The sequence below is a fragment of the Bubalus kerabau genome, chromosome 4 (assembly GCF_029407905.1).
Source record: "Bubalus kerabau isolate K-KA32 ecotype Philippines breed swamp buffalo chromosome 4, PCC_UOA_SB_1v2, whole genome shotgun sequence".
In the NCBI taxonomy this organism is placed as follows: Eukaryota; Metazoa; Chordata; class Mammalia; order Artiodactyla; family Bovidae; genus Bubalus; species Bubalus kerabau.
The window spans coordinates 96,619,457-96,632,906 of record NC_073627.1 but is presented as its reverse complement, the minus strand read 5'-3'; the positions used below and the strand labels follow the sequence as shown (position 1 = coordinate 96,632,906).

The window sequence follows — 13,450 nt, the reverse complement described above, 5'->3', positions numbered from 1 at the left end:
ATAAGCTAGAAGAGGGTTTCTCATACAGGCTCTGCAAAATTTCTGTCTTATGAGTTAATTTTAAAAATGGGTTCTGTGGCCAATGATGTGTGAGAAATGCTGCATCTTGGAACATGTACTTACAGACACACAAGGCACAAGTGCAAAGCTACTGAGCAATGCTAACAGAAACACCTGTCTCCCTAAGTTTATCACATCCCAAACTTGGAACCCAAGTATAACTCCTGTTAACATCCTACAGAACTAGTGTTCCAAGTAACATGCTCTCACAAACACTGCATTAGCAGATGAAGTAATTCTGACAGTTAGCTGTCTACAGCACGTATCCCATAATTAATGATTAGAGAAAGTTTTGTAGCTTAAGTTTTGTAACATTCTATTAAATGTAATATATAAGAGATATTATAACCAATGAGAAATTCTCTGCTACAATTCTCCTTTTAGCTACTGTTGGTAGGACCCAGCTACCACCAAATGGAAAAAAATCTAGGAGACAGATTGGAATCCCAATCACCAGCTACAGTGGTGTTGCTGCTCGACTCCTCTGCCAACTCCCAAATATAACAAGGAAACCAAATCCCCCCACAGATACCAACATAAAGGGTACTGGCTGGTTACATCCTAAGAGAAAGAAGACATCTGACACAGAGCTGACCATAGAGTCTTAGACTGCAATCAGGCTTCTGGGGGAAATTATTCTTGACCCTATTTCAGTACTGAGCACTAAACACAGAGCTGAATCATGTCACTGCCTAAGTCAAAAGAAGTATAAATGTGAGCTGCCTTGAAATAATTTTAGCTAGTATAATTAGGATTTTATTTCTACAGACAGTCTTTGCCCAAATCAGAGGATTTGAGATTTTTAATCAGTCACAATCTTTTATGGGTGGAAAACCCTCACACCTGGGAAGGACTGTTGAAGAATTGCATTAATGCTTTGGTAATGGCACAGCTGACTGTCTTTTTAGTCTTTATTTCAGTGAATGAAAGAAATTAAATACAAACGAACACACATATAACTGGTACCATTCTAAGAAATTAATAATATACTTTTTCAAAGAATTTAGAATTCCAAGTCGCTGACTTCTCATTTTCTAAGAATACCTTTCCTTTCCTTACTTTCTGTCTCATACACAATTTGTATATCTTTCACTTGAATGGAAACAAGGCTTGTGAATACTTTTAGATAATTAATAAGAGAGTGAGGGATTGAAGGTAGTCTGAAGTAAACCTGTTAACCATTTCAGATAACTATAGTGAGTACAAAAGGAATTAACATTAAAATTATGGTAAATTTGATCACATCTATCTTCTTATCTACAGTTAAAAGTATTGACTCTATGTTCAACATTTCCTCTTGGCAAGGGGGTTAGGACAGAAGGTATATGTGGAAAAGAAACTTACCTAAGCTAGAATTGCCTTTTGCTATCACAATAGTCCTCTCGAAAGATTCTCTGGGTGTATTTTGGAGCATGACACACTCAGCAGCAGAAGCCAGGGAACCTTGTGGAATTAAGAACTTGGAGCCCTGTCAGAAAACAAAAATAAGTCATGTGGAAAGGAAAAAACTAGACTTTGGAGTATGATTTCAACATCACCCATACTCTCTAGCTGGTTGTGCTTTATTCAGCAAGAACTTACACAACAAGTTCATAGGTCGTCTTTTGAAAATCTGAGCTTTAGGAGAGCACTGGCTCCAAACGGAGAGAGAAGCCAGAGGAACCTAAGCCTTCACTGCTCCCAACCTCACCATCGTACACAGACTGTATCTTTAGAATGTCACCTTTCCAGTCGAATCAGTCAGCACAGGAGAATTCAGCTCTGCACTTGAAATAACTTCATTTGGTAGGTGAGATTCAGTCCACGCTCTTAAGCCGTCACATTCATACTGCTGTTCAATAGCATTTGCAGGTGTATAGTCATTCATGGTAAAGCCAGAAGCCGGCCCCATGCTCAAGTCCACTGAAGGCGCACTCTCATCCTGTCTTTGCAAGAGATTTTGGGCATAGAGCTCCTCCAAAGACATCTGCAGATCAAGTACTGAATCTGAGGAACTTTCAGTAATATCCTGATGATTAAAGAACAAAATTAAAAATTATGGCCAGAATTCTATCAATGCATTTCCTAAGATCTTAATGAACAACTATTCAGTGAAAAACAAACACAACACAATATTACTCAAAAAGTATTAACAGATGTACAAACTCACTGCTCAGTTTATATGTTGCATATGTTTATTTTTATAAATATGTATACTCTTCCTGAAAATATACATCGACTACTGAGTCATACTACTACAATATACAAGTATTTAATAAGCTTATTAAGATACAATATTTTGTTATACTCACAAATAAAATTATTGAGTTCCATATACATAGGAAAGTAAATAACTTATATTTCTAAATCTCATTTAAAAAGTAGTTCATTTCCAATCTATCTGAAATTCTTATTAGTTCTAAGATTCAGAATATAAAGAATATGACAATGATTGAGTAGTTTCTACTTATAAGAACCTCCAAGAAAAAATTATTTGGATAGGGATTTGTAGGTATTTATGTAGTCAAACAGAAAGTCACACAATCCACATTTTTACAGGGAATTTTTTCTTAAGTACTCTGAAAGTTGCAGCAGAAGGAATAGTACTAAGAAAAGTTGTCCTAAGATGTAGATTCCAATCCAGGCTCTTTATTAATAACATCACAGAATTTCTCTTTGTTGTGGTTGACAGTTGCTCAGTCATGTCCAACTCTTTGCGACCCCATGGACTGCAGAGCGCCAGGCCTCCCTGTCCATCACCAGCTCCCAGAGCTTGCTCAAACTCATGTCCATCAAGTCGGTGATGCCATCCAACCATCTCATCCTCTGTCGTCCCCTTCTCCTCCTGCCCTCAATCTCTCCCAGCATCAGAGTCTTTTCTAATATGTGGGCTCCTCGCATCAGGAGGCCAAAGTATTGGAGCTTCAGCTTCAGCATCAGTCCTTCCAGTGACTGTTCAGGATTGATTTCCTTTAGGATTGACTGGTTTGATCTCGGCTTTATGCAAAGTAATCTCTAGAATTCCATGAAATTCTAAAATTCTACAGCTCTACATAAATATATATTATCTACTTACAACACATATATTGTATCACTTCTGTGCTTTGGACAAGTAGTGTCCCACGAACTGCTGTTGAATAAATGTATCAACTGTTCTTTCAATCTTTTTACTGATTTTTTAAAGTATAAAATCAGTGTATGAATATATTATTATCAAAAATAATTTGGACCATACTGCACACAGATTACAGTATGAAAGTCTACCTTCACTGCTCATTCTGCCAGTCCTTTCCTCAGTAGAAATAAATGGCTGGCCTTAGTTGGGTGCTTATTCATCAGAGTTTTTTATGTATCTGTATAAGTACACATGCACACATATGCACATATTCATATCCATTTTTAAAAATTAAACTAAATACTAAATACTATATTCCTACTTGATTTTTTGAAGTATCTTTATACCTCAACATGAGAGATTTCCAATGTCAGTAAATATGTCGTCATTGATATATTCTGAGTCATTGTGATATATACCGCAAGTATTTCCAAGGTTGTCAATTGTCTTTTAAGTCTGTATATGTCATATACATAAACGTGCAGAAGTTAATGCCTTATGTAATCAAGAATTATGTAATTCTTTATTAAATTTATGCAATCAGACTGGTCAATTTCTTTATGCTTCTGGTTTTATAAGCTGCTTAATAAGTCCTCCTTCTGCACAGAATAAATGAAATACTTTTTAGTATTTTTCTCCAACTTTATAAATGGTTTGTTTTCAGATATGGTTTTAACCCATCTAGATTTATTTTTCTGGAGAAGGCAATGGCAACCTACTCCAGTACTCTTGCCTGGAAAATCCCATGGACGGAGGAGCCTGGTAGGCTGCAGTCCATGGGGTCGCTAAGAGTTGGACACGACTGAGTGACTTCACTTTCACTTTTCACTTTCATGCATTGGAGAAGGAAATGGCAACCCACTCCAGTGTTCTTGCCTGGAGAATCCCAGGGACGGGGGAGCCTGGTGGGCTGCCGTCTCTGGGGTCACACAGAGTCAGACACGACCGAAGTGACTTAGTAGTAGTAGTAGATTTATTTTTCATAGTTTGATGTGAGATATGCATCCTTTTCATTTTTTTTTCTAAATTGGCAATCAATTGCTTCAACACAATTTATTACACTAGTTCAATCAAGTGTCTGTCTCTTTGGAATTATCAAACATTCCTGGTATAAAGAATTGAGGCAAGTGGGAAAATCATGCAAGCAACTAACATCTTTAAAATCCTCAGAAACAAAGGATAGAAAAGTATCATCCTCCACAATCCCAAAACCTAAATAATAACCTGTTGGCTCATACAACCAATTTTTAGTCTTTCGGAAAAAAAAATACAACACAAAGTACTTAATAGAATAGTGGTTAGCTTCTGTATTTCTACATTAATTATAATAATTAGCAGAGATCATCCTTACCGCTCCTCAAATAAAGGTGGCAATCAAAACTACTTTCCACCAGAAAAAGAGGTCAAGTTGCCCTTGTTAGCTGGGGTTTACTAGAAACCATGTAACAGAAATCTCCATGCATTATTCATGAAGGAGTTAACACTGCCACATATGAAAGAAAGAGCTCATCAACACAGCAGACAACACACGCCTACTTCAGAAACATTTCTGGTTGCTGAACAACAACTGAGTTTTATTTTTAAAAGTCTTATGGATCTAAAAGAAAAGCAGTTCTTCCCTCATAAGATGTCCAAAAATAACTACAATTTCCCAGTACAACTTGGTTATCTAAACTGGAATCTTTCAAAATCCATCTTAATAGGTACTTCCACTTGATACATTTATGTTCTTAGGGAAAATGGGGGAAAGGTTAAATGAAAATGACAATTATACTTGAAAATACAGTGTAATGCATATTAATGTTATACTTAGGCACATTATTTACCCAGAGAATATATTTACATAGACAAGATTAAAAACTTGAGCATTCGGTGGACACAATCTGCTTTTCTTTTCAATAATCAGTCTACCACAGAAATCTTCCTATACTTTAGAAAAATATACCATAAGGACAGCTGCTCCAACTTGCATTGCACTCCCACTCTTTCTGAGATAAGGTACACTTCCTTTCCTATCTGTACTCTTACCCTACTGAGAGAGAAGGTAAGATCTTTAGTACCTTTGCTAGCTCATATTTTTATCACTAAGATTTCCACAATCACTCTCATCATCTTGATTATAGTGATGTAATCAGTTTTTGAGACCCTTTCTCCACAAAGTAATAAAAACTGGTATCAAGATTTAAAACATAACTGTGAAGGTAGCAATATTTTATGCTACAGAATGACACTAGTGGAGATTTATTCCTACAAATATGTATATTTTTATTTTTTTTAAATCATGGAGTCCATTGGTTTTGTTTGATTTGTAAAGGTATGAAGAGGGGTTTCTATGGTGACAAACATGAAGTTCAACTTACACTAGAATCAACCGCATTTCCGGGGACCAGCATTCAAGAATGCAGGACATGCACCAAACTGGTAATCTTTTCATCGCTGGAGCAAGAAGAGAGACTATGGGTACACTAGAGAATGTGGTGCATGGGCGTGTGGATAAGAAGAGGAGGAAATGCATTACACAGCTACTGAATCTTTACTGATTGGACTACTAAGTCAAAATAGAGAAAAAGTATCTTCTCCCACAAAACCATTATTGAGCTTTAAAACAAAAGTGTACAAATATTTAGTAAGTTTCTAAAACAATTATTTCTGCATTCTATTATGTCTTTGGAGTTTAGAAGGAAAAGAGGATAAAAACAGTAATGAAAAAATTAAAACCTAGAAGAATGAGAAAACCCACCAGCTTCTTGCCTTTAATGTCCACCTTTCAGTGACCTGACTCTATTAATTCAAATACCGCTGGAAATGGCCATATTTTTCAGATTCTTGAGTAATGTTTTTTCCCCTAAGTCCCTAAATGATTATTAATCAAATTAAGCAAACACAACTCCTTTATTTAAAAAAAAAAAAACAGGCAGAATGATCCCCCAAATGGGAGAATTCTGTGCGGAGGAGCTTCAATGTATGCCTACGGTGCTAAGCTAGGCAGTGAGTGGTCTAGGTCCAAGCTCTGCCCTTAGGAAGAAGGCCTCCCTCTATAATAAGACCCTGTTCTGTGTGATCAGCTCTTAGAGCTTCCAGCAGCATGCCTGGCAAAGGTCAAAGCCTTCTCATCAGGGTAAAGAAAACAGGTAAACTTATTTGTGCATTTCCAGTCACCATTTAAGGCTACAAGATTATTACATAATTAGCAAAGTCAAAAATTTGAGGAATCACTGAGATCCTCTCACTCTTTTATCCTTCTTTCAAATCTGTATGGAGGTTTCTCTTTTTCTTAAAGATCACATGTGGTATCATTTTATCAATTAAAGAATCCCCAAATGAGCTCACTTTTCTTTAAGAAAAATGGTCGGCTCTAAGTTCTATAACAAACTGCCGCTCTGTCTTTTAAAAATAAATTTAGTGCAAAGAAATAGGAAGATGAATGAATAATCTAACTTTTTCAATTTTCCAGCAAAATATCTTAGTACTAAAAAAATGCCACAAAACAAATACAAACAAGCCAAAAAAGTGGCAAAGATGCACCACGATACACAAACAGTCCTACTTTCTAAAAAAACTGAAATCACACAGGAGTTTCACAGTGTGTTTTAAAACACCCTCATTAGTGTCTCTGTTGTTTTGTAGTTTAAATATTTCAGTTGATAGGCCAGCTTGCCAAAATTTGCTTCAACAAAAGAGTAAACTGCCTTGGAAAAAAAAAAAAAGAGTCAAACAGACTTCAGTAAGCCAAAATGTTGTGTTGAGCATACCCAGCATTTGCCCTGTAGAATATATGCTTCTCAGTATGCACATTGTGTAATCCCTTTAAGTAACAATTACTAAGTTAAACAATGCAATATGTCCCACTGGCAAGAAGGAGTGTGCTATGCAGCAGATTAGAAGATTCCATTAGGAGATGAACTCAGCTTTGAGCCTTGAGGCCACTAAAGAAGGAATATGTTCCAGACAGGACTCAGTCAGATAGTCTCAGGTGTGGTGAGAGAGGAGCAGCTGCTCCATTCAAGATTATACCTTGCAAACCAATTCAAGGAGATTGCCCAGCATCGTTTGCAAGAATAACAGGTGCATCTTGAACATAAAAGAAAATGCTTTGAAAATGTTCTGGCCAAAAAATTTCTTGTTAATCAGAAAAGGAGGAAAATTGTCCAAGGCCTACTGAAATTCTACTTTCCAACCGACTCATAAATACAGATTTCCTTCCCACTGAATTTATGTGGAAAATATATACTTTATATATTTAAAAAAGAATTATTTTCCAATCTTTTACTGTAATGATTATGTTTATTTACAGTATACTTCCAACATGGAAAAATAAGGAAAATATATCCATATATAAATCTTTTGCCCTGATTTAACATACAATAATATTTTGGCATATTTTCTTCAATTTCTCTTTCTTCTTAAAAGGATATAATGTACTGATATTACAGATACAACCAACTTCCCATGCTTTCATTTTTTCTCCAAGAATAACTTCTTTCCTGAAGTTAAAAGGAATCATTCCTACACATTTTCAGATTTTCAAAATGTACACACTCACATACACACTCAAAGATACACACTAAATTGCTTTGTTTATTAAATTTCTAGGAAATATAAATGAGCCCAAGAAATCAATAGAAAGATAAGCAACTCCATTATATAATGACCAAAAGATATGAAGATGTCATTGCTGGATATGAAAATCAGATGGCCAATATATGAAAACCTGTTCCACTTCCTAACCAATCAGAAATCCAAATTCAAACAGTGATATACCACCTCACACACAAAAGACTGAATAAGCTTTATAAAATGTTACTTATTAAAAATTACAGAAAAAAATTAAATAAAGAAAAAAAAATTATAGAGTGTGTCACTAAGAAAATGAATAGAGTTGGGTGAGGCATCTATTTCTAAAATGTCGATGGCACAGACATATCATACAGTAGCTAAATTCTTCATTCACTTCCAGTGACTTAAACATTCTTTGCCATCGACTGTGTGGTTTTTACGTAAAGTATTCTTTGGCATTATTTTATATAAAAATATATGATGGCATTAAGTTCAACTTAAATAATAAATATTAAAGTAATGCAAGGACTATTTTACTATACAACTTTCCATGGAAATCAGATTTAAAACCATTCAGAAAATAAAGTTACTCTTGAAATTTTTCCAAAGTAGACACTGCCAAAAACACAATTTAAGAAATACATTTCATTAAAATTTTTGTCTAATATGCAAATCCTAATCAAAGTTTTGAATTCTTGTATCTATCACACTGTATCACAGAACCCAGATTTAAATAGTCCCTTGCAGTCTACAAGATACTCAGCTAACACTACCTAAAGGAAACTGCACTTTAAGAGTGAAATCATCACTGCATAAACAGAAGGTCTTTAACATGCCACTCCCACAAAATCCCATTAGCAATGATCTCTGGGCAACAAGTTCTCTCATAAATAAAATGGCATTTCCTTTGTACCTTGGGAGGAGAAGATGGAAGGGAGGGACCATAATTCAGGTTATCACTACAAGCACTGCCATGAAGAGATAAAAGAGAGGCTTGAGTGGAGTAGATACTGTCATTATCAGGAGAGTACTGAGACTCAAAGGCAGATTCATCTGCTAAGTCAGCATCATTTGCGTTCACCTAGAAATAAAAACAATAATATCAGATGGGAATTCTGTTCTGTTACTAAGACTAAAGGGCATACTGGTATCATTCTTTGGTCTATTCTATTTTCTACAGGACCTCTTCACTCTCTTCAACACATCAGAAACCAACCACTGTAACAGAACAAAGACAAACTGGCGCTAGCATCAAGGGTTATTTTGTCTCATCAATGAAAGGGCAAAAGGTAACAACAAAGGGCTTGGAGCAATTCTAAGTTTAAATATTTCTATAATTTAAAAAAATACTTTTTTCCAGTTACCTGGAATTATAATGTGAAATTATTGTACTGATTACAATATACACCAAAACTCCAAATGGCTGATTCAGAAGCTGGCAATTGAAAAATAACTAACAAGAAGAACCGTATCTTTCAACAACAGGATTATTAAAATCAAAGCAAGATGTGCACAATTAATTTTAAACAACTAATGGAGAATTTCACAGGTTTGAAACCTCTCACTAGTCCAACACCACTAAGACAAGTATTTAAAATATTCCTTTCTAGTCACACTGAGGAATGCTTCCCAGCCCTCCAAAAAAATTTTAGGTCAGGAACCTAGCTTTAATGAAAGAAGTACTAGGAATAGGATGTGTACTTTTTACACGTGTATAAATGCCATATGCATATTTATATCTGGTGTTTAGTTTTATACTTGATTAAGTGTTAACATAGCACTGCCTCCTCGACCAGACCATAAGGTTCTCAGGAGCAAGAACCATGTATTCACCCAACAAAGTTGGCCTCCAGTGGTCCCTAAGTGTAGTTAATTAATGATTTTATATAGACCAAGTAAAAATAAAATTTTAATGTAAAAGCTTCTGGTAAATCAATAATGTTAACAAACACGTATTCATAGAAAACATGAACATTCCCTCTTTTGGAAGCTTTTGTGCTCTTAATTCATTAAGTGAACCAATGTATGTGATTTTCATATTATTAATATCTAATGAAATAATATAACTGTTACATCAATAAAAGGAAGCTAAAATAACTGATCTATGACTGAATACTGAAAACAGTTAAAGTATGCTTAGAGATACTCCAGTACGTATTTAGAGCAAACAAGTGCTTTAATAACTTTTGGTATGATGTAAAGATTAAATTTACATGTTGACATAATACACTGCTAACTGAATTTCTGCCACAAATCCAACATTTTTCAGATAAATAATGGTTTGCTTTTCTTCTCATTTTGAACTGTGAGAACTACTGAAGTTGAAAATAAAATGTTAAGTTTTCCAAAATATAATGAACAAAGAATACAGTAAGACTTCAGAATGTTTTGAAAAGCAAAAATACGACACATTTAAGATTTTGAAAGAAAGCTTGATAAGCCAGCGCACCACTAACCAGAGCCAAGTCAGCCCTGAAGAGGGCTTTATCAGCCAGCCCTTCCTCCTCGCAGGAATGTGGCGGGTAGAAAAAGGAATCCTCCTTAGCAGAAACATAACCCTCTTCTGGGGACAGCTGCAGGGAGAATGAAGCTCAGTGTTTGAGGATGAGTTCATGAAAAAGAGGAGGAACAGGAAAGAGGGAGGGAAGGGAAAACAGAGGAGAGGGGAGAAAAAAGTAAGGTGGGAAGAAAAATTGGAAAGTTTTCAAATAATGTTTTCAATTTAAAAAGTCATCATAAACAAACAACTTTAACATAAATGATGAGCAAGAAATATAATAAATATTCATGTTGAACAGTTTTATATTTTAAGACACAGTAAGAATGCTTATCCCAATACCAACATCATCTGTTAGATGAGAATCCCTTTCTACAAATTTCTTCACCCTTCTTACAAAAAGATTATCAAAATCAACAATTTTTTACATTATAATAATCTTCTGGTCACTTCTGGTCACCTACCAAATACTCAAGTTAAACAATGACTTCTAAATACAGAAATAAGGCAACTTTTAGGTGTTAGGATGTAGAAGAATTTGCAGAAAAAGAAAGCATTAAAAAGAAGGACCAATATCTCTCTGTCATTCCTTACTAGAATATTACTTTAAAGAATGTAATTTCTCTGACAAAGATAGTTAGTGAACTCTCAACGGAGTCTCTTAATTTAGTATGGCTCAAAATACAACCATCACCACCAACTCTGTATGTATACAATATACTTACACTGCACTCCTGATTATTTTAAAAAATGTTAATTTCTTTGACAAGGACCTTTAGTAAACTCTCAATGAAGTCTCTTAATTTAGCATGGCTTAAAATACACCACCAACTCTGTATGTATACGATACACTTATATTGCACTCCTGAGGAATCAAATTATAACCATGATCACAGTGATGGAAAACCTAGCATTCTTCTTACAATATCAAGAAAAAACAGGCTAAAACATTTAAATTGTCTTGCCTACATCACCCTGTATCACCAATATGTGCAAAAGTATTTCAGAGAAAAAAAATGTTTATCTTCTTTGCCCATACATATGAGCTTAATTTTTAGAAAAACTGACTTCATATAAATGAGATTTATCACAATTGCAATGCATATTCAATTTGAAATACTAAATACTCACATGAAAGAAACTTATTGGAACTAGCTAGGGAAAAAAAAAAGACTGCTTCAGAGTTCAGTGGCACAATTTTCCCTTAAGGGCAGTAAAACACGTGTATTGATCATGTTTGGCATTTTCTTTGTGTAACAGAAAGACCAGAACCAAATGTATGGTCAATATTAATAAATATGTAGAGTCCCATAATGCACTATCTTCATTCTTACACTCTTCATACTGAACCCTTGTTCTGATTCCTACAATCCTGGTTAAATTTGAGGTTTGCTTAATATTTTCTTTCTTCTTCCCTTCCTTTCTTCCTGTTTTCATAAATACATTTTCACAGGTTACCAAAATTTGGTATGGAATGAAAAGTAGAGCATAAAAAATCTACTCAACATTTTAAATACATCAACAAGCTTACAATCTAAATAAACTCTTTGACAACATCAATAGACTTTTATTCAATGTTTATGCAAATATATCTATGTGTCTATGTTTATTTAAGAGAAAATATTATTTGTCTTTTCTACTTAAAATATATTTATACACTGAAAAAAAAACACAAATATTGAGACTGTCTCTAATATTTCATTGCAATTCAATGATAAGTGCTATGTTGCAATCACTGTACCAAATAATCATACTGACATTATGTAGCATGAATTTATTAGTTGTTTTTATATTGCAGTAATTAATAACATGAATGCTATTCCCTCCCAGGAGGAGAACTACAGGCTGATGTACCTAAATTAGAAAGTTCAATTTCTTGCTCTGCAGTAATTATACAACAAATATTTTGAAGTCAACAGAATACCGGGACTTAATCCACTCTGACAGAGATTCTATTTCTTCCACTATAACTGAAGATTCCACTGTTAGCTCTTGTTATTAATTTCTCGAATATGTCAACTTACTGGTATAGATATTTTAAAGCCTATTTCTTTGAAAACATTTCTTTGTATATTGATCATGACCTTATTTTTGAATTAAAAAAAGCTAAAAGTGAACCACAGAACATTAACTTTTAAATTTATTTCTGAACTTCCTGGCTGTTTCTTTCCTTTATCCTTTAAAAAAAAATTACTCAAAATTAAATTTTTACACTCATGAAGCCAATAACCATGCTGATGAAAAGTATCACAAGTCATGATTCAATACTGAAAATACCTGAAGCAAAAAGGCTGAAAGTCACTTTTATTTGCAAATAAAAAGAAATCAATAAAATCTGAATTCTTACAGGCAAAGGTTTGGCAACTCCTATTCTCACAGTTCCTGATGGTGCACCCTTCAGGGCCTGGACAGCTTCTTCGAGACTGCTGTTTTCCAAGTTAACATCATTGACAAACATGAGTCGATCTCCAGGGAGAAGTCGTCCATCCTTTTCGGCAATTCCACCAGGCACCAAAGAACGAATGACGATCACAGTGCTTGCTGGATCAACTGGATCCTGAAAGGACGAGAAAGCAAAGAGCAGGCAACTCCTCTCTACACTTAAAAATGTTATTACCGGTTGCACTCTCTGCATTGTAATGGATGGGTACATTTTTCAAAGTGTCTTTTAAAAATTCCATACAACACTTCCAGTGAATTATCTGGGTGAAGGCTATCTCCATTTTGAAGAGTTTAGGAAGAGTCCACCCTAAACAATGCATCCCCACTTTCAATGGTTCCCAAGTAGATGTTTTAAATTTTATAGGTAAATTTAAAAGTGTGACTTCAGCTATTGACAAACTGTCCAACTTTATAACTATCATCTGAGATTCATGAATTATTAATAGCAGCATTTACTGACAGGCTGTTACTATTGTGGAACATCAGTATATGTGAGTGTTCTGAGGAAAGGGCTTGTTTTGGGAATGAAGAAATATAGAAGGAGGCCATATCGTAGTTGATAATGCAGTGTTTTCTGATACACAGCAACCTTAATATTAGAACAAGACTCCAGAACCACGCCTGAGAAAGAATACAACTCTCTGGAGTCATATGAGACAGCCTTCCAGCTCAGTATTAATTAATGAGGAGCAGCAGCTGCACCTCATCACCCAGCAGTAGCATCCCCTCAGTAACTCGGCACCGAGCGCAGCACGAGGATGCTGCTACACCTGACCTGACCTAATTTAAGATTATTCATC

The 13,450-nt window shown here is 34.9% G+C and overlaps 1 protein-coding gene across 12 annotated transcripts in view; it reads right to left on the bottom strand.

Annotated features, from left to right (window-relative positions):
- The window catches only part of MPDZ (multiple PDZ domain crumbs cell polarity complex component), a 167,038-nt gene that overhangs the window by 72,796 nt on the left and 80,792 nt on the right, over positions 1-13,450 (bottom strand). For 11 of the 12 annotated variants that reach the window (XM_055578063.1, XM_055578069.1, XM_055578065.1 and 8 more), the window contains 5 exons: positions 12,556-12,765; positions 10,168-10,284; positions 8,625-8,792; positions 1,784-2,068; positions 1,405-1,528 (listed from right to left, as the gene is read on the bottom strand). In XM_055578063.1, coding sequence (XP_055434038.1) covers positions 1,405-1,528; positions 1,784-2,068; positions 8,625-8,792; positions 10,168-10,284; positions 12,556-12,765 — 904 coding nt within the window. The remainder of the gene's footprint in view (positions 1-1,404; positions 1,529-1,783; positions 2,069-8,624; positions 8,793-10,167; positions 10,285-12,555; positions 12,766-13,450) is intronic. The other variant, XM_055578068.1, reaches the window with a different exon arrangement.